Source organism: Gorilla gorilla, chromosome 15 (genome assembly GCF_029281585.2).
Source record: "Gorilla gorilla gorilla isolate KB3781 chromosome 15, NHGRI_mGorGor1-v2.1_pri, whole genome shotgun sequence".
In the NCBI taxonomy this organism is placed as follows: Eukaryota; Metazoa; Chordata; class Mammalia; order Primates; family Hominidae; genus Gorilla; species Gorilla gorilla.
The window spans coordinates 76,982,507-77,009,480 of NC_073239.2; the positions used below are offsets into that span (position 1 = coordinate 76,982,507).

At 38.5% G+C, this 26,974-nt stretch overlaps 1 protein-coding gene and 1 long non-coding RNA gene across 4 annotated transcripts in view; one reads left to right on the top strand and one right to left on the bottom strand.

The window, feature by feature from the left end:
* LRRC9 (leucine rich repeat containing 9) overlaps positions 1 to 26,974 on the top strand; it is a 142,466-nt gene that overhangs the window by 110,025 nt on the left and 5,467 nt on the right. The window contains exons 30-31 of the mRNA XM_055361940.1: positions 21,213 to 21,353; positions 26,015 to 26,159. Coding sequence (XP_055217915.1) covers positions 21,213 to 21,353; positions 26,015 to 26,159 — 286 coding nt within the window. The remainder of the gene's footprint in view (positions 1 to 21,212; positions 21,354 to 26,014; positions 26,160 to 26,974) is intronic.
* LOC129526751 (uncharacterized) overlaps positions 1 to 26,974 on the bottom strand; it is a 128,779-nt gene that overhangs the window by 68,705 nt on the left and 33,100 nt on the right. For 2 of the 3 annotated variants that reach the window (XR_010130761.1, XR_008671495.2), the window contains exons 2-3: positions 25,721 to 25,789; positions 21,268 to 21,332 (exon numbers count right to left, since the gene is read on the bottom strand). This is a non-coding gene — a long non-coding RNA (uncharacterized lncRNA). The remainder of the gene's footprint in view (positions 1 to 21,267; positions 21,333 to 25,720; positions 25,790 to 26,974) is intronic. The other variant, XR_008671494.2, reaches the window with a different exon arrangement.

Here is a 26,974-nt window from a genome sequence, read left to right on the forward strand (position 1 = left end):
GTGAGGACCATCTTCCTGGCTTGCAGATAGTTGTCTTACTGTATCCTAACATGGCTCTGGTGGGAAGGGTTGGATGTGAAGAGGGCACAAAAACTCCTGGTCTCTTCTATACTCCTCTATAAGGGTACTGGTCCCATCACAAGGACCCCATCCTGATGACCTTACCTAAACATAATCACCTCCCAAGACCCCAACTCCTAATAATACCATTACATTAGGGGTTAGGGCTTTAATATATGAATTTTGGGGGCACATCAGCATTCAGTCCATAGCAACATTTAATTCTTAGCCTCAACTCAGGGTTCACCTATTGTTCTCATAATGTCTGCTATAGCAAAAGGATTCAGCCAGGATCATGCATTGCTAAGAGGCATTAGTGGTCATGTCCCTTTAGCTCTTCCAGTCTAGAAGATTCCTCCTCCAGATTGAGGAATCTTCCAGACCAGAGAAGCCAAAGGGCATGATGATTCCTTCACGTTGATGACTTTGACTCTTTTGAAGATTATGGACCAGTTAATTTGTAGAATGTCCTTCAAGTTGGTTCATCTGGTGACATGTTATGAATAGACTCAGGTTGTGCATTTTGGGGAGGTATATTGCAAAGCTGGATGTTGCATTCTCCATGTATCTGTCACACAATTTTAATTTGTCCTATTCACTGTGATCACTTGATTAAAGTGGTGTTTGCCAGATTTTTCTGTTGTAAAGTTACTCTTTGCTTCTTTTTTTTGCCTTCTGTGGCTTCATGTACTTTATTATTATTATTTTTATATATATACTTTAAGTTCTAGGGTACATGTGCACAACGTGCAGGTTTGTTACATATGTATACATGCGCCATGTTGGTGTGCTGCACCCGTTAACTTGTCATTTACATTAGGTATATCTCCTAATGCTATCCCTCCCCACTCCCCCCACCCCATGACAGGCCCTGGTGTGGGATGTTCCCTACCCTGTGTCCAAGTGTTTTCATTGCTCAATTCCCACCTATGAGTGAGAACATGCGGTGTTTGGTTTTCTGTCCTTGCGATAGTTTGCTCAGAATGATGGTTTCCAGCTCCATCCATGTCCCGACAAAGGACATGAACTCATCCTTTTTATGGCTGCATAGTATTCCATGCTGTATATGTGCCACATTTTCTTAATCCAGTCTATCAATGATGGACATTCGGGTTGGTTCCAAGTCTTTGCTATTGTGAATAGTGCCACAATAAACATGTGTGCATGTGTCTTTATAACAGCTTGGTTTATAATCCTTTGGGTATATGTCCAGTAACGGGATGGCTGGGTCAAATGGTATTTCTAGTTCTAGATCCCTGAGGAATCGCCACACTGTCTTCCACAATGGTTGAACTAGTTTACAGTCCCACCAACAGGGTAAAAGCGTTCCTATTTCTCCATATCCTCTCCAGCACCTGTTGTTTCCTGACTTTTTAATGATCGCCATTCTAACTGGTGTGAGATGGTATCTCATTGTGGTTTTCATTTCCATTTCTCTGATGGCCAATGATAATGAGCATTTTTTCATGTGTCTGTTGGCTGCATAAATGTCTTCTTTTGAGAAGTGTCTGTTCATATCCTTTGCCCACTTTTTCATGGGGTTCTTTGATTTTTTCTTGTAAATTTGTTTAGGTTCTTTGTAGATTCTGGATATTAGCCCTTTGTCCGATAGGTAGATTGTAAAAATTTCCTCCCATTCTGTAGGTTGCCTGTTCACTCTGATGGTAGTTTCTTTTGCTGTGCAGAAGCTCTTTAGTTTCATTAGATCCCATTTGTCAATTTTGGCTTTTGTTGCCATTGCTGTTGGTGTTTTAGTCATGAAGTCCTTGTCCATGTCTATGTCCTGAATGGTATTGTCTAGGTTTTCTTCTAGGGTTTTTATGGTTTTAGGTCTAACATTTAAGTCTTTAATCTATCTTGAATTAATTTTTGTATAAGATGTAAGGAAGGGATCCAGTTTCAGCTTTCTCCATATGGCTAGCCAGTTTTCCCAGCACCATTTATTAAATAGGGAATCCTTTCCCCATTGCTTTTTTTTGTCTGGTTTATCAAAGATCAGATGGTTGTAGATGTGTGGTATTGTTTCCAGGGGCTCTATTCTGTTCCATTGGTCTATATCTCTGTTTTGGGACCAGTACTATGCTGTTTTGGTTACTGTAGCCTTGTAGTATAGTTTGAAGTCAGGTAGCGTGATGCCTCCAGCTTTGTTCTTTTGGCTTAGGAATGACTTGGCAATGCGGGCTCTTTTTTGGTTCCATATGAACTTTAAAGTAGTTTTTTCCAATTCTCTGAAGAAAGTCATTGGTAGCTTGATGGGGATGGCATTGAATCTATAAATTACCTTGGGCAATATGGCCATTTTCACAATATTGATTCTTCCTATCCATGAGCATGGAATGTTCTTCCATTTGTTTGTGTCCTCTTTTATTTCTTTTAGTAGTGGTTTGTAGTTCTCCTTGAAGAGGACTTTCACATCCCTTGTAAGTTAGATTCCTAGGTATTTTATTTTCTCTGAAGCAATTGTGAATGGGAGTTCACTGACGATTTGGCTCTCTGTTTATCTGTTATTGGTGTATAGGAATGCTTGTGATTTTTGCACATTGATTTTGTATCCCGCGACTTTGCTGAAGTTGCTTAGCAGCTTATGGAGATTTGGGGATGAGACAATGGGGTTTTCCAAATATACAATCATGTCATCTGCAAACCGGGACAATTTGACTTCCTCTTTTCCTAACTGAATATGCTTTATTTCTTTCTCTTGCCTGATTGCCCTGGCCAGAACTTCCAACACTATGTTGAATAGGAGTGGTGAGAGAGGGCATCCCTGTCTTGTGCCAGTTTTCAAAGGGAATGCTTCCAGATTTTGCCCATTCAGTATGATATTGGCTGTGGGTCTGTCATAAATAGCTCTTATTATTTTGAGATACGTCCCATCAGTACCTAGTTTATTGACAGTTTTTAGCATGAAGGGCTGTTGAATTTTGTCGAAGGCCTTCTATGCATCTATTGAGATAATCATGTAGTTTTTGTCCTTGGTTCTGTTTATATGATGGATTACATTTATTGATTTATGAATGTTGAACCAGACTTGCATCCCAGTGATGAAGCCGACTTAATCATGGTGGATAAGCTTTTTGATGTGCTGCTGGATTCGGTTTGCCAGTATTTTATTGAGGATTTTTGCATCAACGTTCATCAGGGATATTGGTCTAAAATTCTCTTTTTTGTTGTGTCTGCCAGGCTTTCGTATCGGGATGATGCTGGCCTCATAAAATGAGTTAGGGAGGATTCCCTCTTTTTCTATTGATTGGAATAGTTTCAGAAGGAATGGTACCAGCTCCTCTTTGAACCTCTGGCAGAATTTGGCTGCGAATCCTTCTGGTCCTGGACTTTTTTTGGTTGGTAGTCTATTAATTATTGCCTCAATTTCAGAGCCTTTTATTGGTCTATTCAGGGATTCAACTTCTTCCTGGTTTAGTCTTGGGAGGGTGTATGTGTCCAGGAATTCATCCATTTCTTCTAGATTTTCTAGTTTATTTGCATAGAGGTGTTTATAGTATTCTCTGACAGTAGTTTGTATTTCTGTGGAATCGGTGGTGATATCCCGTTTATCATTTTTTATTGAGTCTATTTGATTCTTCTCTCTTTTCTTCTTTATTAGTCTTGCTAGTGGTCTATCAGTTTTGCTGATCTTTTGAAAAACAAGCTCCTGGATTCATTGATTTTTTGAAGGGTTTTTGTGTCTCTATCTCCTTCATTTCTGCTCTTACTTAGTTATTTCTTGCCTTCTGCTAGCTTTTGAATGTGTTTGCTCTTGCTTCTCTAGTTCCTTTAATTGTGATGTTAGGGTGTCTATTTTAGATCTTTCCTGCTTTCTCTTGTGCGCATTTAGTGCTGTAAATTTCCTTCTACACACTGCTTTAAATGTGTCCCAGAGATTCTGGTATGTTGTGCCTTTGTTCTCATTGGTTTCAAAGAACATCTTTATTTCTGCCTCCATTTTGTTATGTACCCAGTAGTCATTCAGGAGCAGGTTGTTCAGTTTCCATGTAGTTGAGCGGTTTTGAGTGAGTTTCTGAATCCTGAGTTCTAGTTTGATTGCACTGTGGTCTGAGAGACAGTTATAATTTCTGTTCTTTTATATTTGCTGAGGAGTGCTTTACTTCCAACTATGTGGTACATTTTGGAATAAATGCGGTGTGGTGCTGAGAAGAATGCACATTTTGTTGATTTGCAGTGGAGAGTTCTGTAGATGTCTATTAGGTCCACTTGGTGCAGAGCTGAGTTCAGTTCCTGGATATCCTTGTTAACTTTCTGTCTCGTTGATCTGTCTAATGTTGACAGTGGGGTGTTAAAGTCTCCCATTATTATTGTGTGGGAGTCTAAGTCTCTTTGTACATCTCTAAGGACTTGCTTTATGAATCTGGGTGCTCCTGTATTGGGTGCATATATATTTAGGATAGTTAGCTCTTCTTGTTGAATTGATCCCTTTACCATTATATAATGGCCTTCTTTGTCTATTCTGATCTTTGTTGGTTTAAAGTCTTGTTTTATCAGACTAGGATTACAACCCCTGCATTTTTTTGTTTTCCATTTCCTTGGTAGATCTTCCTCCATCCCTTTATTTTGAGCCTATGTGTGTCTCTGCCTGTGAGATGGGTCTCCTGAATACAGCACACCAATGGGTCTTGACTCTTTATCCAATTTGCCAGTCTGTGTCTTTTAATTGGAGCATTTAGCCCATTTATATTTAAGGTTAATATTGTTATGTGTGAATTTGATCCTGTCATTATGATGTCAGCTGGTTATTTTGTTCGTCAGTTGATGCTGTTTCTTCCTAGTATTGATGGTCTTTACAATTTGGCATGTTTTTGCAGTGGCTGGTACCAGTTGTTCCTTTCCATGTTTAGTGCTTCCTTCAGGAGGTCTTGTAAGGCAGGCCTGGTGGTGACAAAATCTCTCAGCATTTGTTTGTCTGAAAGGATTTTATTTCTCCTTCACTTATGAAGCTTAGTTTGGCTGGATATGAAATTCTGGGTTGAAAATTCTTCTCTTTAAGAATGTTGAATATTGGTCCCCACTCTCTTCTGGCTCGTACAGTTTCTGCTGAGAGATCCACTTTTAGTCTGATGGGCTTCCCTTTGTGGGTAACCCGACCTTTCTCTCTCACTACCCTTAACATTTTTTCCTTCATTTCAACTTTGGTGAATCTGACAATTATGTGTCTTTGAGTTGCTCTTCTTGAGGAGTATCTTTGTGGCATTCTCTGTATTTCCTGAATTTTAATGTCTGCCTGCCTCGCTAGGTTGGGGATGTTCTCCTGGATTATATCCTGAAGAGTATTTTCCAACTTGGTTCCATTCTCCCCGTCACTTTCAGGTACACCAATCACACGTAGATATGGTCTTTTCACATAGTCCCATATTTTTTGGAGGCTTTATGCATTTCTTTTTACTCTTTTTTCTCTAAACTTCTCACTTCATTTCATTTGTTTGATGTTCAATCACTGATACCCTTTCTTCCACTTGATCAAATCAGCTACTGAAGCTTGTGCATATGTCACGCAGTTCTCCTGCCATGGTTTTCAGCTCCATCAGGTCATTTAAGGACTTCTCTATACTGTTTATTCTAGTTAGCCATTCGTCTAATCCTTTTTCAAGGTTTTTAGCTTATTTGTGATGTGTTCGAACATCCTCTTTTAGCTCGGGTAAGTTTATTATTACCGATCATCTGAAGCATTCTTCTTTCAACTTGTCAGTCATTCTCCATCCAGCTTTGTTCCATTGCTGGCGAGGAGCTGCGTTCCTTTGGAGGAGAAGAGGCACTCAGATTTTTAGAATTTTCAGCTTTTCTGCTCTGTTTTTTCCCCATCTTTGTGGTTTTATCTACCTTTGGTCTTTGATTATGGTGATGTACAGATGGGGTTTTGGTATGGATGTCCTTTCTGTTTGTTAGTTTTCTTTCTAACAGTCAGGACCCTCAGCTGCAGGTCTGTTGGAGTTTGCTGGAGGTCCACTCCAGACCCTGTTTGCCTGGGTATCACCAGCGGAGGCTGCAGAACAGCAAAGATTGCAGAACGGCAAATGTTGCTGCCTGATCCTTCCTCTGGAACCTTCGTCTCAGAGGGGCACCCAGCTGTATGAGGTGTCAGTCAGCCCCTACTGGGACGTGCCTCCCAGTTAGGCTACTTGGGGGTCAGGGACCCACTTGAGGAGGCAGTCTGTCCGTTCTCAGATCTCAAACTCCATGCTGGGAGAAGCACTACTCTCTTCAAAGCTGTCAGACAGGGACATTTAAGTCTGGAGAAGTTTCTGCTGCCTGTTGTTCAGCTATGCCCTGCTCCCAGAGGTGGAGTCTACAGAGGCAGGCAGGCCTCCTTGAGCTGTGGTGGGCTCCACTGAGTTCGAGCTTCCCAGCTGCTTTGTTTACCTATTCAAGCCTCAGCAATGGCGGATGCCCCTCCCCTAGCCTCGCTGCTGCCTTGCAGTTCGATCTCAGACTGCTGTGCTGGCAGTGAGTGAGGCTCCGTGGGCATGGGATCCTCCAAGCCATGCGTGGGATATAATCTCCTGGTGTGCTGTTTGCTAAGACCATTGGAAAAGCACAGTATTAGGCTGAGAGTGTCCCGATTTTCCAGGTACTGCCTGTCATGGCTTCCCTTGGCTAGGAAAGGGAATTTCCCCACCCTTTGCACTTCCCGGGTGACGCAATGCCCTATCCTGCTTCGGCTCATGCTCCGTGGGCTGCACCTATTGTCCGACAAGCCCCAGTGAGATGAACACAGTACCTCAGTTGGAAATGCAGAAATCACCCATCTTCTGCGTCGCTCACACCGGGAGCTGTAGACTGGAGCTGTTCCTATTAGGCCATCTTGGAACCTCCCATGTATTGTCATTTTAACAATATTAATTATTCCAATCCATGAGCATAGAATAAATTTCCTTTTTTCTGTGTGTCTTTTTCTATTTCTTTCATCAGAGGTTTATAGTTTTCCTTGCATAGATCTTTCACTTCTTTGGTTAGATTGATTCCTAGGTATTTTATACCTTTTGTAGCTATTGTAACAGGATTGCCTTCTTGATTTCTTTTTCAAATTGTTTGCTGTTGATATATATAAATGCTATTGATTTTTGTATTTTGACTTTGTATTCTGCCACTTAACTGAATTCATTTATTAGCTCTTAACAGATTTTGGGGAAACTTTGGGTTTTTCTAAGTATAGGATCACATTGTCTGCAAACAAGGCTTATTTTGCTCCTACCTTTTCAATTTGGATGCCCTTTATTTCTTTCTCTTGTCTAATTGCTCCAGACATTACTTCCACTACTATATTGAAAAACAGCAGTAAAAGTGGGCATTCTTGTCTTGTTCCAGTCTTTAGAGCAAAGGCCTTCAATTTTTCCCTATTCATTATGCTGCTAGTCATAGGTTTGTCACAGTTGGCCTTTATTATCTTGAGGTATGTTCCTTCTATACCCATTTTGATGAGTTTTTATTAAGGATACTGAATTTTATCAAATGCCTTTTCGGCATCTATTGAAATAATCATATGGTTTTTGTTCTTGATTCTGTTAATATTGTATAACATGTTTATTGATCTGCATATGTTGAGCCATCCTTGCATCCCTGAGATGAATCCCACTTGATAATGGTGAATGATCTTTTTAATGTGTTGTTACATTTAGTTTGTTAGTATTTTGTTGAAGATTTTTGCATCTATATTCATCAGTGAGAGTAGCCTGTAGTTTTCTTTTCCTTTTTTTTTTTTTTTTTTTTGCCTTGCTTTGTTTTGGTATCAGGGTAATAATGCTGGCCTTGTAGAATGAGTTTGGAAGTATTCCTTCCTCTTCAATTTTTTTAAAGGGTTTAAGTAGTTGGTATTAGTTCTTTTTTAATGTTTGGTAGAATTCAGCAGTGAATTCATCAGGTACTGGGCTTTTCTTTTATGGGAGATGTTTTTTACAGCTTCTATTTCATTACTTGTTATGGGTTTGTTGAGGTTTTCTATTTCTTCATGATTCAATCTTTGGAGGTTGTATGCATTCAAGAAGACATTATCCATGTCTTCTAGGTTTTCCAATTTATTAGAGTATAGTTCATAATAGTCTCAATAATTCTTTGTATTTCTGAGGTCTCAGTTATTAAATCTTCTTTTTCATTTTTGATTTCATTTTCTAGGTCTTCTCTTTTTCTTTCTTAGTCCAGCTAAAGGTTTGTCAATTTTGTTTATATTTTGAAAAAGCAACTTTTTGTTTTGTTGATCTTCTGTTTTTTAGTCTGAATTTCATTTATTTCTGCTCTGATATTTATTATTTCTTTCCTTCTACTAATTTACAGCTTGGCTTGTTTTTGCATTTCTTGTTGCTTAAGGCACACCATTAGGGTGTTTATTTTGAAGACTTTCAACTTTTTTGACATAGGCATTTATTGCAATAAACTTCCCTGTTGGTACTGATTTTGCCATAATCCCATAGATTTTGGTATGGTTTATTTCCATTTTCATTTGTTTCAATAAATTTTTTAATTCCCTTCTTCATTGACCCACTGGTCATTCAGGATCATGTTGTTTAATTTCCATATGCTTGTGTATTTTCCAAGGTTCCTCTTGTTATTGATTTCTAGTTTTATTCCATTGTGATCCAAGAAGATACTTGATATTATTTGTTTTTCAGAATTTGTACAAACATGTTTTGTAGCCTAAGATATGGTCTGTTATGGAAAATGTTCCATGTGCTGTTGAAAAGAATGTGTATTCTGAAGCAGTTGGGTGAAATGTTTATAAATGTCAGTTAGGCCTGTTAGATCTAGTGTATAGTTTAACTTTACTGTTTCTTTATTAACGTTCTTTCTGGATGATCTGTTCATGACTGCGAATGGGATATTAAAGTCCACTACTATTATTGTGTTGCAGTCTGTCTCTTTCTTTAGGTCTATTAATGTTTGTTTTATATATTTTGGAGCACTAGTGTTCAGTGCATAGATATTTATAATGGTTATATCGTCTTGCTGAATTGAAACCTTTGTCATTATATAATGCCTTTCCTTGTCTTTTTTTTTTTTTTTGAACGTCTTTGATTTGTAGACTCTTTTATCTAATATAATTATAGTTACTTCTGCTCTTTTATTTGAAGGCGCAGGGTGCTCTAGTTGCATGGAATATCTTTTTCCACCCCTTTCAGTCCATGTGTATCTTTATAGGTGAAATGAGTTTCTTGAAGGCAGCATATAGTTAGGTCTTGTTTCTTTCTTTTAAAAAAAAAAAATTTCAACTTTTATTTTAAGTTCAGGAGTACATGTGCAGGATGTGCAGGTCTGTTACTTATGTAAACATATGCCATGGTAGTTTGCTGCACAGATCACCCCATCACCTAGGTATTAAGCCAAGCATCTATTAGCTATTCTTCCTGATGGCCTCCCTCTCCGACTCCCACCCCTGACTGGCCCCAGGGTGGGTTGTTCCCACTATGTGTCCATCTGTTTTTATCATTCAGCTTCTACATATAAATGAAAACATGTGGTGTTTGGTTTTCTGTTCCTGTGTTAGTTTGCTCAGGATAATGCCTTCCGGCTCTATCCATGTCCCTCCAAAGGACATGATCTCATTCCTTTTTATGACTGAATAGTATTCCATGGTTTAAATGTACCACATTTTCTTTATCCAGTTTATCACTGATGGGCATGTGGGTTGAGTCCATGTCTTTGCTACTGTGAATAGTGCTGCAGTAAACAAACGCGTTCATGTATCTTTCTAATAGAATGATTTATATTCCTTGGGGTATACATCCAGTAACGGGATTGCTGGGTCAAATGGTATTTCTGGTTCTACATCTTTGAAGAATTGCCACACTGTCTTCCACAATGTTTGAACAAATTTACACACCCACCAAGAGTGTAAAAGCTTTTTTTTTCTCTGCAATCTCACCAGCATGTCGTTTTTTGACTTTTTAGTAATTGCCATTCTAACTGGTGTAAGTTGGTATCTCAGCGTGATTTTGATTTGCATTTCTCTAATGATCAGTGATGTTGAGCTTTTTTTCATATGTTCGTCAGCCTCATGTATGTCTGCTTTTGAGAAGTATCTGTTCATGTCCTTTGCCCACTTTTTAATAGGGTTGTTTGCTTTTTTCTTGTAAATTTGTTTAAGTTCCTTGTAGACTCTGGATATTAGACCTTGGTCAGATGGATAGATTGCAGAATTTTTCTCCCATTCTGTAGGTTGCCTGTGCACTCTGATGATAGTTTCTTTCACCATGCAGAAGCTCCTTAGTTTAATTAGATCCCATTTGCCAATTTTTGCTTTTGTTGCAATTGCTTTTGGCATATTTGTCACAAAATCATTGCCTGTGCCTATGTCCTGAATGGTATGGCCTAGATTATCTTCCAGGGTTTTTATAGTTTTGGATTTGACATTAAAGTTTTTAATCCATCTTTTGTTAACCTCTGTATAAGGTGTAAGGAAAGCATCCAGTGTCCATTTTCTGCATATGAGATAGCCAGTTCTCCAAGCACCATTTATTAAATAGGGAATCCTTTCCCCATTGCTTGTTTTTGTTGGGTTTGTCCAAGATCAGATGGTTGTAGGGGTGCGGTCTTATTTCTGAGTTCTCTATTCTATTCCATTGGTCTATGTGTCTGTTTTTGTACCACTACCATGCTGTTTAGGTTAGTGTAGCCTTGTGGCATAGTTTGAGGTCAAGTAGCATGATGCCTCCAGCTTTGTTCTTTTTCCTTGGGATTGTCTTAACTGTTTGGGCTCTTTTTAAAAATAGTTTCCATTCTAATTCTGTGAAGAATGTCAATGGCAGTTTAATAGGAAGAATACTGCATCTATAAATTACTTTTGCTGATCTGGCCATTTTCACAATATTGATTCTTCCTATCCATGAGCATGGAATGTTTTTCCATTTGTTTGTGTCCTCTCTGATTTCCCTGAGCAGTAGTTTGTAGTTCTCCTTGAAGAGGTCCTTCATATTCTTTGTTAGCTGTATTTCTAGGTACTTTATTCTTTTTGTAACAATTGTGATTGGGAGTTCCATTCATGATTTGACTCCCTGCTTGCCTGCTGTTGGTGTATAGGAATGCTAGCTTTTTTGCACATTGATTTTGTATCCTGAGACTTTGCTGAAGTTGCTTATCAACTTAAGAAGCTTTTGGGATGAGATTATCAGGTTTTCTAGATACAGGATCATGTCATCTGCAAACAAACATAGTTGGAATTCCTCTCTTCCTATTTGAATACTATTTATTTCTTTCTTTTGCCTGATTATCCTGGCCAGAACTTCCAATACTATGTTGGATAGGCGTGGTGAGAGACTGAAGGAGGATAGAGACATGACAACTTGTCTTATGCCAGTTTTCAAGGGAAATGCTTGAAAGACCCATCAGTATGCTGTCTTTAAGAGATCCATCTCACATGCAAAGACACACATAGGCTCAAAACAAAGGGATGAAGGATAATTTACCAAGCAGATGGAAAACAGAAAAAAGCAAAGGTCACAATCCTAGCTTCTGACAAAACAGACTTTAAACCAACAAAGATTAAAAAATGACAAAGAAGAGCATTACGTAATGGTAAATGTTTCAATCCAACAAGAGCTAACTGTCCTAAATATATAGTCACACCATAAAGGAGCACCCAGATTCATAGCAGTTCTTAGCGACCTATAAAGAGACTTAGACTCCCACACAATAATAGTGGAAGATTTTAACACGCCACTGACAGTATTAGACAGATCATTGAGACAGAAAATTAACAAAGATATTCAGTACCTGAACTCAGCTCTGGATCAAGTGGATCTGATAGATATCTACAGAACTCTCCACCCCCCAACAACAAAATATACATTCTCATTGCCTCATGGCACTTACTCAAAAATTAATCACATAATCGGAAGTCAAACACTCCTCAGCAAACGCAAAAGGACTGAAATCATAACAAACAGTCTCTCAAATCACAATACAATCAAATTAGAATTTAAGATTAAGAAATTCACTCAAAACCACACAACTACATGGAAATTGACCAACCTGCTCCTGAATGACTGCTGGGTAAATAATAAAAGTAAGGCAGAACTCAAGAAGTTCTTTGAAACTAATGAGAACAAAGAGACAATGTATCAGAATCTCTGGGGGCAGATAAAGCAGTGTTAAGAGGGGAATTTATAGCACTAAATGCCCACATCAAAAAGTTAGATCTCAAGTTAACAACCTAACATCACAACCAAAAGAACTAGAAACCAAGAGCAAACAGACACCAAAGCTAGCAGAAGACAAGAAATAACTGAGATCAGAGCAGAACTGAAGGAGGAAAGAGACATGAAAATCCCTTCAAAAAATCAACAACTCCAGGACGTGGTTTTTTGAAAAAATTAATAAAATAGATAGACTGCTAACTAGACTAGTAAAGAAGAAAAGAGAGAAGAATCAGATAAATACAATCTAAAATTATAAGGGGAATATCACCACTGACCCCACAAAAATACAAACAACCATCAGAGAATACTATAAACACCTCTATGCACATGAACTAGAAAATCTAGAAGAAATGGATAAATTCCTGGATATGTACACCCTCCCAAGACTGAACTAGGAAGAAATTGAATCCCTGAATAATGAGTCCTGAAATTCAGATAGTAATAAATAGCCTAACAACCAAAAACAAGCCCAGGACCAGACAAATTTACAGCTTAATTCCAGAGGTACAAAGAAGAACTGGTACCATTTCTACTGAAATTATTGCAAAAAATTGAAAAGGAGGGTCTCCACCCTAACTCATTTTACGAGGCCAGCATCATTTTGATACCAAAACCTGGCAGAGATACAACAAAAAAAGAAAACTTCAGGCCAATATCTCTGATGACTGTTGATGCAAAAATCCTCAATGCTGGCAAACCAAATCCAGCAGCATATCAAAAGGCTTATCCACCATGATCAGGTTGGCTTCATCCCTGTGATGCAAGGTTGGTTCAACACGTGCAAATCAATAAATGTGGCTCATCACATGCAAAGAACTAAAGACAAAAATCACATAATTATTTCAATAGATGTAGAACAGGCCTTTGATAAAGTTCAACATCTCTTCATGTTAAAAATTCTCAATAAACTAGTTATTGAAGGAATATACCTCAAAATAATAAGAGCCATATATTACAATCTCCCAACCAATATCATACTGATATTGGGGTCTTGGTTCTTTATCCAGCTTGCCATTCTGTGTCTTTTAATTGGGACATCTAGACCATTTACGTTTAAGGTTAGTATTGTTATGTGTGAATTTGATTCTGTCATCATGATGCTGGCTGATTATTTTGCAGACTTGTTTATGTAGTTACTTCATAGTTGTCACTGGTCTGTGTACTTCAGTGTGTTTTTGTAGTGGCTGCTAATGGTTTTTCCTTTCCATATTTAGTGCTTTCTTCAGGACCTGTTGCAAGGCAGGCCTGGTGGTGACAAATTCCCTCTGCATTTGCTTGTCTGAAAAGGATCTCATTTCTCCTTCACTTATGAAACTTAGTTTGGCCAGATATGAAATTCTAGGTTGGAAATTCTTTTAAGAATGTTGAACATTGGCCCCCAGTCTCTTCTGGTTTGTAGGATTTCTGCTGAAAGGTATGCTGTTAGTCTGATGGGCTTCCCTTTGTAGGTGACTTGGTCTTTTTCTCTGGCTGCTCTTAACATTTTTTCTTTCATTTTGACCTTGGAGAATCTGACGATTATGTATGTGTCTTGGGGTTGATCTTTTTATGGAGTATCTTACTGGGGTTCTCTGAATTTCCTAAATCTGAATGTTAGCCTGTCTTGCTAGGTTGGGGAAGTTCTCCTAGATAATATCCTGAAGTATATTTTCTAACTTGGTGTCAGTCTCCCCATCTCTTTCAGGTACCCCAACCAGTCATAGGTTCGATCTTTTTATATAATCCCATATATCTGGGAGGTTTTGTTCATGCCTTTTTGTTCTTTTTTCTCTAATCTTTTCTATCTGTCATTTTATTTTATTTTATTTGAGACAGAGTCTCACTCTGTCACCTAGGCTGGAGTGCAGTGGCACAATCTCGGCTCACTGCAACCTCCACCTCCTGGGTTCAAGTGATTCTCCTGCCTCAGCCTCCTGAGTAGCTAGGATTACAGGCACACACCACCACGCCCAGCTAATTTTTGTATTTTTAGTAGAGACAGGTTTCACCATGTTGGCCAGGCTGGTCTCAAACTCCTGACCTCCGGTGATCCACCCTTCTTGGCCTCCCAAAGTGCTGAGATTGCAGGCATGAGCCACCATGCCCAGCCCTGTCTTATTTCAGAAAGATAGTCTTCAACCTCTGAGATCCTTTCACTGCCTGGTCTATTCTGCTATTGATATTTATGATTGCATTGTAAAGTTCTCATGTTGTGTTTTTCAGCTGTATCAGGTCAGTTACGTTTCTCTCTAAACTGACTATTCTGATGATCAGCTCCTGTATTGTTTTATTATGTTTCTTAGCTTCTTTGCATTGGGTTACAACACGCTCCTTTAGCTCAGCAAAGTTCGTTATTACCCACCTTCTGAAGCCTACTTCTATCAATTCAGCCATCTCAGCCTCTGCCCTGTTCTGTGCCCTTGCTGGTTATTTGGTGTTGTGGTCATTTGTAGGAGAAGAGGCACTCTGGCTTTTTGTGTTTGCAATGTTTTTGCATTGATTTTTTTCTCATTTTTAGGGGCTTATCTACCTTCAATCTTTGAGATTGCTGAGCTTTGAGTGGGGCTTTTGTGGGGTCATTTTTGTTGATGTTCTTGTCTGTTTGTTTGTTCTTAACAATCAGGCCACTAATTATTAGCAACCATAGGGCTGCTGCAGTTTGCTGGGGGTCCACCGCAGACGCTAATTGCCTCCATTTTTCCCACACCTGGAGGTATATCCAGTGAAGGCTGCAAAGCAGCAAAGATGGCAGCCTGCTCCTTCCTCTGTAAGCTCCATCCCAGGGTGGTACTGACCTGTTGCTGGCCCAAATGCACCTGTAGGAGGTGTCTGGAGACCCCTGTTAGGAGGTCTCACCCAGTAAGGAGGAACAGGATCAAGGACACACTTACAGGAGTAGTCTGGCTGCTTTTGGTAGAGCCAGTGTGCTCCATTGGTGAGGGACTCTTCCTCGTCCGGACCTCCTGGACTCTCCAGAGCCAGCAGGCTGGAAAAGCTGAGTCAACCAAACAGCAGAGACACTGTCCGCCTCTCCCCACAGGAGTTCCATCCCAGGGAGAGATCAGGGTTCAGTGCATATAAGCCTGGCTGGAATGACTCCAGGCCCCCCACAAGGGGGCCCCACCCAGTGAGGAAGAATGGATCAGGGTGCCACTTAAAGAAGCAGTCTGAGCATGATCTTGCAAAGCAGGTGTGTTGCAGTTAGGGGGAACCCTCCTCGTCCAGACCACCTGGACTCTCTACAGATGGCAGGCTGGAACACTGACTTGACTGAACCACAGAAATGGCTGCCACCCTTTCCCCCAAGAACTGCTTCTGGTTTCAGGCAGACTCATCCTTCCCCCAGGAACTGCCTCTGGTTTCAGGCAGACTCAGCCTATTGCCCTTGGCTGGCTGGAATTCTAAGCCAGTGGGTCTTAACTTATGAGGTGCCATGAAACTGAGGCCTGCAGACCGACACTGCTTGGCTCCCTGGATTCAACCCCCTTCCTAGGGGAAAGTACAGACAGATCTACTGCCTTGCCAGAATCCCGGCGCTGGAGTATATAAAACTTCTGGGTCTCTGTGCCTGAGCAGCTACTCTGCCAAGACTCCACACTGCTCTGTGTATCAGACCCAAAGCCCTGGAGACACAGGCTCACAAGGGGATCTCCCAATTTGTGGGTTGCAAAGATTCATGGGAGAAGCGTGGTTTCCTGGGCACGATAGCACACTCACCGCTTCCCTTGGCTGGGGATGGGGGTTCATTTGGCTCTGTGCCACTCCCATGTGGGCTGTCACCCCACCTTGCTTTTCTTTGTTCCCCATGGATCCAGTTGATTGCCTAGTCAGTCCCAATGTGAGAACCTGGATATTTCAGCTGAAGGTGCTGAGTTCACTCACTGCTTTCACTCCTCTCTGTGAGCGCTGCAGACCGCAGCTGCTTCTAATCAGCCATCTTGGCCCACATTCAGGTCTTTTTTCTATATCCTTTCCACCACTGTATGCCTTTTAATTGGAACACTGAGACCATTTACATTCAGTGTTATTATTCATAATAAGAACTTACTACTGCTATTTTGTTGCTTGCTTTCAGTTGTTTTGTAACTCCTTCCTTTTTTACTGCCTTCCTTTTTGGATAAGTGATTTTCTTCCTTTTTAGTTAAGTGTTTTAATTTGTTGCTTTTATTTTTAATGAATCTGTTATAGGTTTTTGCATTGTGGTTACCATAAGCTTAAAAAATTATAGATACAACAAGTTATTTTAAAGAGATGACAACTTATCTGAGAAGGTAAATAAAAGAACAGGAATGGCCGGGGGTGGTGGCTCACACCTGTAATCCCAGCACTTTGGGAGGACGAGGCAGGTGGATCACGGGACATCAGGAGTTCAAGACCACCCTGACCCAACATGAAGAAACCCTGTCTCTACTAAAAATACAAAATTAGCCAGGTGTAGTGGCACATGCCTGTAATCTCAGCTACTTGGGAGGCTGAGGCAGAAGAATCATTTGAACCCCAGGAGGCAGAGGTTGTGGTGAGCTGAGATCATACCACTGCGCTCCAGCCTGGGCAACAAGGGTGAAACTCTGTCTCAAAAAAACAAAAACAAAACAAACAAACAAAAAACTAGAAAAAAAAAAGAACAGAAACAAAGGAAAAAACACATGCAAAAATTCTACACAACTCTATTCTCTGGCCCCCTACATTTTAACTTTCTTTCAATTTACATGTTTTCATTTCGGGATTTTTTGTTTTTTGTTTTTTTGGTGGTTTTTGTTTTGTTGTTTGTTTGTTTGTTTTGAGATGGAGTCTGGCTCTGTCACCCAGGCTGGAGTGCAGTGGCGCAATCTTGGCTTACTGCAACTTCCACCTCCCGGGTTCAAACAATTCTCCTGCCTCAGCCTCCTGAGTATCTGGGATTACAGGCACCCACCACCATGCCTGGCTAATTTTTGTATTTTTCGTAGAGATGGGTTTCACCATGTTGGCCAGGCTGGTATCAAACTCCTGACCTCACGTGATCTGCCCACCTTGACCTCCCAAAGCACTGGGATTATAGGCATGAGCCACTGCGCCTGGCCCATATTTTCAAGTTAACTAGCTGTTAATAGGTTGCTGTAACTGTTATTGTTTTTGATAGGTTTTTGGAGTGTTGTACTAGAATTATGAGTGGATTGCACACCACAAATATAATAATAGAGTATTCTGGGTTTGTCTATGTACTTAATTTTGCCAGTTGGCTTTATACCTTGAAAAGCTTTCTTTTGCATGTTAATAGGTTTTCTTTCAGATTGAAGAACTCCCTTTAGGATTTCTTGCAAGACAGGCCTAGTTGTGGTGAATTCTCTCAGCTTTTGTTTGTGGAAGACTTTATCTGTCCTTCAAATGTGAACGTCAATTTTGCTGGATAAAGTATTTTTAATGGCAGTTCTTTTTTTCTTTGAGCACTTTGAAAACGTCATTCCATTTGCTCCTGGCCTATATGGTTTCCATTGAGAAGTCTGTTGCCAGACAAATTGGAACTTCTTTATGTTATTTCCTTCTTATCTATACTGCTTTTCATATCTTGACCTTTGAGAATTTGATTATTAGATGCCTTGGGGTAGTCTTATTTGGATTGAATTGGCTTGGTGTTCTAAGACATTCCTGTAACCTGGATTTATCTTTCTCAAGTTTTGGAAAGTTTTATGTTATTATTTCTTTGAATAAGCTTTCTACCCCTTGCTCTTTGCCCAGATCCCTCTTGGATACCAATCATTCTTAGATTTGGTCTTTTGAGGCAATTTTCTATATCTTGTACATGGTCTTCATTCCTTTTCATTCCTTTCCCCCCCATCCCACCCCCATATCTTTTCAAATAGCAAGTCTTTGAACTCATTGATTCTTTCCTCTGCTTGGTTATTCTGATGTCAAGAGCCTCTAAAGAGGTTTTCAGTTCAGCAAATTTATTTCTTAGTTCCAAGATTTCTATTTGATATTTTTTATTATTTCAATTCCTTTGTTAAATTTTTCTGATAAATTTCTAAAATGTTTTTCTGAGTTATCTTGGAGATTACTGAATTTTCTTAAAACTAATATTTTGAATTATTGGTCAGAAGCTTGCAAACCACCATCTCATTGGGGTCAGTCACTGGATTTTTGCTTTATCCTTTTGGGGAGGTCATGGGTGCCTGTCTACTATTGTTTCTTCTGAGTGTACATCTATGTCTTTGCATTGAAAGATTAGTTACTTATTCTAGTTTTCTCTGTCTAGCTTTTGTTTTTTATTAAATATATTTGTTTAGCAAATCTTCACTGTTAGGTTGCCGCTTGCCTTTTGGTTCTAGCTGGGGTGGCACCTTAAGGCCAAGTTCACCTCAGCTCTAGTAACTGGTCAGAGCACTGCCTATCTCAAATGAGGGGCATCCCAAAGGGATCATCCTGGCAGTGTGGGAAGGCTTGTTGACCAGGGGACCAGGGGAATGTAACTCCTGCAGCCACTTTTATTTGGCATCTCCTTTGGCCAAGTTACAGAGCAGAGTTTCTGGGCTGGGGATGGTAGTCCTGCGTCCCCTGTTTGTCTCTGCCTATTCTCAGGGATATTTCTCCCTTTAGGCAGTCATGATGCTACCCACAGGTTAACACAATGACAGGTCTCCTGCTAGGGAGCCCAAGAAGATGGAGAAGCTGGCTGATCACCTCCATTTTACTTTTTCCAGGATATAAACCATGAGTTAAGGGCAGATTTTCCATGCAGTTGGTTTCTGGCAGGATTCGGTGGAGGGGTTGGTGGGGAGGGGAAGGGGCATCATGTATGTGGAAGGCCAGTTCTTCTGCCATCTGCTAAGAGTTTTTCCACTTCTCTGTGGCCCAGGGAACTGTCTTATCCTCATTCTTGAGCTCTGCGTTGTTGCTGGTGAAGATCTCAGCACTGTATATTTGTTTTCTGTTTTTTATTGGGGGTGAGAAGTCAGCTTGCCTCTTTGCTACCATTTTGGAACCAAAATCCTCCTGTGAATTTTTTAAATGTTCATCATATTCATGTTTTTGTCACCTTTTTTATACCTAAAATCATTTTTCTTTTTCTTTTGTATTGTTGATTAATCCTGTTACAGGCTTGTCTACTGTAATAGTTTATTTAAAGAGCCATATTTTGGCTTCATCAAGTGTGTTATTATTTTGTTTTCTATTTCATTAATTTCCACTCTTTATTATTACCTTCTTTTAGTTTATTTGAGTTTGCTTTTCAAAAAAATTATTTCCCAGCACTTTTGGATGGTGAGACAGGAGGATCTCTTCAGGGCAGGAGTTTGAGACCAGCCTAGACAACACAGCAAGATTTGTCTCCACAAAAAATTTCAAAATTAGCCAGATGTGGTGGTGTGCAGCTGTAGATCTAGCTACTTGGGAGGCTGAGGTGGGAGAATCACTGGAGCCCAGAAATTCGAGGTTACAGTGAACTATGACTGTATCACTGCACTTCAGCCTGGGCAACAGAGTTAGACCCTATCTCTTTAAAAGAAAGAAAGAAAGAAAATGAAAGGGAAGGAGGGAGGGAAGGGAGAGAGGGAAGGAGGGAAGAAGGGAAGAAGGAAGGAAGGAACTCTTAAGTAGGATACCTAGATCATTAATTTTCAATTTCTTTTCAGAATCAGTCAATACATTTTAGGTTATAAACTGCTGCTTTAGCAACATCCTAAAAGTTTTGATATGTAATATTTTATTGCTTTTTAATTCTTAAAATCTACTTCCCAAAGGATTCTTCAACTCATGAGTTATTGAGGGAAATGTGTGTGTCTATATTAATTTCAAATCTATAGAGTATTTCTAGTTATCTTTGTCATTTATTTCTAATGTTATTATAATTTAGTCAGAGAAAACAAGCAGAGGAAAACATAAATTTCTTGGTATTTATGAATTTTGCTTTGTGGCCTAGAATGCAATCAAGTTTTTTTTTTTACTTGATTTTATGTATTACGAGATCTTTCTCCATTATTGTATATATAATCTACTATATTCTTTTTTTAAAAAAGATAGTTTATTCATACTCTCTCGATAGTTTCTTTCTTATTCTCTTTTTGTTTGCTGCATACTATCTGTGTCAGCAATCCTCAAGATCACCCTCACATTCAGAGATTTGCTAGGAGGACTCATGGGACTCAACATATAATTGTACTATGGCTAAGACTTATTACAGTGACATAATAGAGATACACAGCCAGATGATAAGGGAAAGAGACACAGGGAGATTCTGGAGGAATCCACGGGCAGGCTTTCTTATGCTCCTTCTCTTCCACAAGGAGTCACACAGAGCACACTCTTCACACAGCAAGAAAAATGCTGCAATTTGTATGTTATGTTTTTGCCCAAGGCAGCCCATTAGAGACTCAGCATTCAATGATTTTGTTGGGGGATGGTTACATAGGCACACTCTTCCTATCATGTACCAAAATTCCAGACCCCAGAAGGAAATGAGGTGCAGCATAAATCATATTGTTCGTATTAATAGTCTAGGCACAATAAACTCCTCTTACCAATTAAGGAATGGTGTGAACACTGAAAACACCAAATACCTAAAACCAGCAATAGCTATCATTGCAAGCAGACCCTTTTGAAGTTAACAACCTCAAACCAACTTTGTTAAATCCCTCTCAAATTTTTAGAGTAGGTTGATACTATGAAGAGATGGATCATGTAGTTCAGTAGGTGTGTGTTGAATTAATTAGATAGTGCCTGTGGGAAAATATAAGTTTCAAAATAGTTACTTTTAAGTGAACTTCCATAATATAATCCTATTCATGAGTTTGGATTGCCTGTAGTTAGTGAACAATACTGTTACTTTAAAAGGAGGCTGAACCTCTAAATGGTAGTCATAGTTTAAAAAAGAATTCTTTATTTGGCATAATAGGAAATTGAGTAATTTTTCAAAAAGGTAGCTCATTATCTGTAGCATCTATTACTATAAGTTAGCTATTATTTGTCCTCTTTGTTGCCTATGCTAAATTTCCTTCTCTATACAGGTTAATCTTTGAAATAAAAGTTTTGTAGGAATAAATTGTTATTTTTAACTTTATTCAGATTTGTAGAAAAATGCTACATCGCCACATGCTTATATTTCGACTGCCTAACTTACAGATGTTAGATGGAAGTCCTGTGAATTCAGATGATAGGGCAAAAGCTGAATTTCACCTCGCTGAACTACAAGCAAAGAAAAATTCGGTAATAATTATGTTATTTACAATTTTCCTTTTGAAGCACATTAATTGTTAGTAAATGAACATTATATTATATTTTTTGATTTAAATGTTTAAACCTATGGTGTTTTTGATGAGGATGATCTTAGTATCTATTTAGTGATTACTATCAAAGGCAGCTGGATTTGGTGAATAGAGCATGCATGCTCACACACACACACACACGCATATATATATATAAGTCAGGGAACATCCTTTTCTTAATAGCATACTTCATACTCTGACATAAGGAAAGTTATTTAATATTTGTATGCTCAATATGTCAGATGATGCTAGAACATAGGAAACTATAACATATCACTTTCATAAATAGAAACTAACAATAAAACTATTTCCCTTTAGGCACACAGAAAAGGAAGGAAGGAATTCTGAACTCCACTCTCTGGATTGTGTAGTTTATCTAAGAAAGGAGATGTGTGCCTCTATCTGTGTGTTTTGTTAGGATAATTGGGCTTTTTACTCAGGAGCCCTAAAATGTATCTGATCATGGTAGGAAAGAGATTAAAGAGAGAAGAAATAATAAAAGCATGTCATTTGAAAATTCTGTCTTTGACCACCTAGTTTCTTCATGACCATCTTCTAAAGACTAAATTTAACACAGAAAATCTATGGTTTTTGAACAGAGAAGTAACATTATTAGAATGCTGTGGTTTGAGAAAAAAAGAGGCTGGAGGGAGAAGGGAAACCAGCTCAGAGGCTTTTAGAATAATCCAAGAGAGATGTTATGAAGACCTGGACCACGGTAGAGAATATAAATGAATCTTTGATGTAAGTGAAAACCAGAAACCAAGGACATTAGAGTCCATGAACAGAGGTGACTTTAAAAACATTACACTGAATAGGAAAGAGATAGGACTACCATACATACTCTCCTAACAGGCTTTCACTGAACTCACCAGATTAATTCCGGTGACACTCCCAGTTGCAAAACATACTCAACTTTTGATACTTGTAGGCTCCTCTCTAGTCCACTTCTCCCTTCAGCAGTACATTCATATACTTATTAAGAGCTAACTGTATGTCAGTTCTTGTTATTTTAAATAAACACAGGGACTCTAAGTGCAAATTTTAAATTATTATTTCTATTTGTCTATGAAAACCAAATGGAATACTTTGGAAAGTCTGGATAAAGGGCACTCTCTCTCTCCCCACCCCTTCCAACGCCCTCCCCCATAGGTTCAAATTAGATGTGGGAGAAAAAACTAAAATATGAAGAAAATGATAAAAATGCAGAGAAAACATGTAAGGAAATTATTTTTAAAAGCTAGACAGATTATTGTGTTCAGATTTTTTCCACATGCCTTTAAATTCTTGCTATTTTAAAGAAACCAAAACTGGAAATTGTAGGCAAAATAAGGGTATGATGTCTCCAAAAACAATCAAATAAAAAATACCAATCAAGGGACCCTTGCCTACAGAAAAAGCTTTGGCCCTTCATCAAAAGATTGATGAATGCATGTACTTTTAAATATTTTATTTTTTTAAGATGAATATCAATTAGACAATGATTCCCTTACTTTTTTTTTTTTTAGACGAAGTCTTGCTCTGCTGCCTAGGCTGGAGTGCAGTGGTATAATCTTGGCTCACTGTAACCTCTGCCTCCTGGGTTCAATTGATTCTCCTGCCTCAGCCTCCCGAGTAGCTGGGACTACAGGCATGTGCCATCATACCAGGCTAATTTTTGTATTTTTAGTAGAGATGAGGTTTTGCCATGTTGGCCAAGCTAGTCGTGAACTCCTGACCTCAGGCAATCCAACCGCTTTGGCCTCCCAAAGTGCTGGGATTACAGGCTTGAGCCATTGCACCCGGCCCCCTTACTTTTTTATTAACTCTTTTAAAATTAATCTTGACATTTTTTGATTAACCAAAGGGCTTCTATTATAGGTCAAAGTAGCTACAAAGACTTGTGACTTTAAAAGTTTTACAATGTTTAAAAAAGATTATTTAGTTTAGGCAAAGGAAATTGATTCATTCATGGACTATATCTTCAAATTTTTTTCTAAAAACTATGGTTTCCAAAAAGAAATTTAGCCATTGATCTATATGATGTAACAAAACAAGTGCATCATCTAATGTCATCTACTCAAATCTTTGTCACAGGCCCCAGTCTTTCAAAAGAGAGCAAATGGTGAAATAAAATTTAGTTCAGTGATTTAAGATGATTTCTTTCCTTTTCCCTTTTTTATATTCCCGAAGCAAGTCACTTCTTGAAAAATGTATGCCACCTGTATTAGTTTCATATTGCTGCTATAACAAATTACCACAAATTTAGTGGCTTAAAATAACATATATTGTCTTACAGTTTTGAAGGTCAGGAGTCTGAAAACCGGTATTAAAGGACTAAATCAAAAATACTGGCAGGGGCCAGGCTTGGCGGCTCAGGCCTATAATCCCAGCACTCTGGGAAGCTGAGGCAGGTGGATCACTTGAGCCCACGAGTTGGAGTGCAGCCTGGGAAACATGGCAAAACCTTGTCTCTATTAAAAAAAAAAAAAAAAACATAAAAAAAAACTAGCCAGGCATGATGGCGCATGCCTGTAGTCTCAGCTACTCAGGAGGCTAAGGTGGGAGAATCTCTTGAGCCTGGGAGGTGGTGGCTGCCGTGAGCCAAGATCGTGCCAATGCACTCCAGCCTGGGTGACAAAGCAAGACCCTGTCTTGGAAAAAAAAAAAAAAGTATTGGCAGGGCTGCATTTTTTCTGGAAGCTCTAGGAAAGGATTTATTCTTTGCCGTTACCAGCTTCTAGAGGCCATCCGCATTCTTTGGCTCATGGCTCTCATCCAGTAATGCCATCACTTAGACCTCTGCTTCCATGATCACTTCCCCTTCTCTCTGACCTTCTGCCTCCTTCTACCTCGATAATCCAGGATAATTTCACCATCTCAAAATCCTTAATCACACCTGCAAAGTACTTTGCCATGTAAGGCAAGGTATTCACAGGTTTTGGGAATTAGGATGTAGATATCTTTAGGGAAGGGGCATTATTCTTCCTGCCATACCACATATGTGAGAGCTCCAGTGAAAGACCTATGAAAATTACCATATTAAAATTCATAAATTCTGTTTTAAGGTAATGCAGGCTAAATTGAAAAGACATAAAGTAACCACTTAGAACTTTGAAGATCCCAATTTTCATATAAAATTCTTTAAACATTGGTTTAATTAAGCATTTAATTTGGCATAACTCAAAATTCAACCAATAATGAATACTTTACTAAAGGGTTTGTTTGTTGGCTATTCTTTTCTATTTATCATATAGTGAACTCAGATTTTCCCCTTACAGTACTATAATGTCATCTTGAGTTATTCTAGATACATATTCTTGCCATTTAAATCAGTGCTATACATAGGAATTTAACTGTCTTTCCACTTAGTTATTCCGTATGTAAATACTTTATTAAATATTATTTTTTATCTATATATGGTTAGTAAAATAAAGGGGGTATTTCAAATCTTTATTTTAGAGAAATTTTCTTTTAGATTCAACACTAATTATTTTCAGGACTAGAACAAAATCAAGCCATTATTTCTTTTAACTAGCTGTTCAGGAGACTCAAGTACAGAAAACTTCTGAAGTTTATCAGTCAAATGTGTTTGTCTTTGTCTTAGTTGCTACTGGCCTTTCTTTTTAACAGCAAATAAGGAGGAAATAAATGAAATCTAAAGTTCTTTTAAACCAAAATATTTTGGGGGTTTAGTTTCAGAAGGAAATTTGACAGCATTCCAGATTAGTGATGGGAAGAAACTCCCATAAAGGAATTCGTTAGGGAATTTAGGACTGACCAGCTTTAGTAAAAGGACCAATACCTTAGCATTCATTATAAAGCAGCATTCTTGGTAACACTTACTGAAGTATGAGGTTAAATAGGTAATTTTAGATAAACAGAAAAGGCCTCCATCTCTAAATAAGCTGAATCGTATGTTCAGAATTCACACGTATAAACAAGGTCAGTCTTAACAACAGCAGAGAAGGCATAAATTTCTAGAGGAAGCAAGAGTCCCCTTCCTAAAATATTTTTCTCCTCTATTTGCTGATTCCTGAAATTCTTACAAAAGCCCCTTAATCCCCAGCAGGTGTAAAATTTAAATACTATTTAGAGAGTTTTACTACATTCACTAAAATTGATTATTATAAGATGCTTTTCTTAACTCCCATTTTATTTACTGTTCTGAAAACTAATTAACTGCAAGTCATCTGATTAGGTAATGTGAAGAATAGAAAGATTTCGAGAAATAACTTTTACCTCCCAGAAATTCTATTCACACACAAAAAAAGAAAAAGCATTACAATGGGGAAGTTTTAATTCTCATTTTCTTAGTTCCATACTTACCTTGTTGAGACCCTTTGGAAAGGGCGAGTTGCCATTAAGCACTAGATTCTAGTGATGGTACAATGCAGTCTGAAAAAAAAAAAAAAGAACACAAGGTTCTGAGGGAGGTTAACTCCCCAAAAAGCTCTGCTGATTTTACAGGTTTTACCTAGTACCAATTCTGAGTTTAGGCAAGCAGGTAGCTCCTGACTAAAAAGAATGTTGATTGTCTACTCAGACTTGTTATAAGGATTAAGCCTATTGATCTGAGTTTTGGAGATGAGATGTTATTAACTGTTTTATTTTATTATGTAGCTTATTCCTGTTACCCACTCTCCTATGGATGGCAGATCATTTGGCCAAGTGAAAACTCCTCCCATAAAGATAACAAATGTAATTCTGCCTGGTGGATTCAGCCATTACTTGGGATCTGACGTCACTTTAACTCCTGAAGTTGAAGGTATTTTGACAAATAATTTCAGATAGAATGTAAAAGAATCACTTCATTTGAAATAAAAATATCACTTTAATTTCTAATAGTACTTAAAATTCCTTGTTTTTAACTTACATTTCCTAAAATTGCATGTTTGCTCAAGTTTCCTATGGCCATTTTGATTTCAGAGATTATAGTTTTATTATTTTTAGTTTTATTATAGCTTTTTTTGTACTCAGCTACTAGTATGTTGTGACTAAACATTTGCTCACTTGCAATGTGAACTTTGTGATACTTGAACAATTATTTCCTGACATATCTTTCCAAAGCTTTTATTTCATTTCATGGATGTCAGAGGAAACAACTACTAAAACCAGTTCATTAGTGCACCCTGCTAAAAGTGGAAATCAGAGATGTAAAAGCATAACAGAATCCCGGGGTACAAAGGATATTCTGCAGAGAGATCTCACTTTCCCCTTGAAATGATAAGAAAATATTCATGAAGCAAATACTAGAGAAGGGCTTCAAAAGGTAGAGTTTTAAAAGAGGGAGTATATTAAAAGAACAAGCATGGAAGTGGTTTATTCTGCCATATAAATTTTAGTTCAAGTTTAGAATAAGCCTGTTCCCTAATTCCACATCTTTTCTGGTTATCATTTTGGCAAAATTGGGGGTAAGTACTCCTTCTCTGAGGGCTCACCTCTTCCAGTCCTTCTGACTTCCCATTTGTCCTCAGACCACTCTTAGACAATAAAACTGAACATCACAATAATTATAAAATGATCTAAGAGCCTCCTATAAAAAAATAGTAGACTGTTCCATGTGATTAAAGTTTTTTAAAG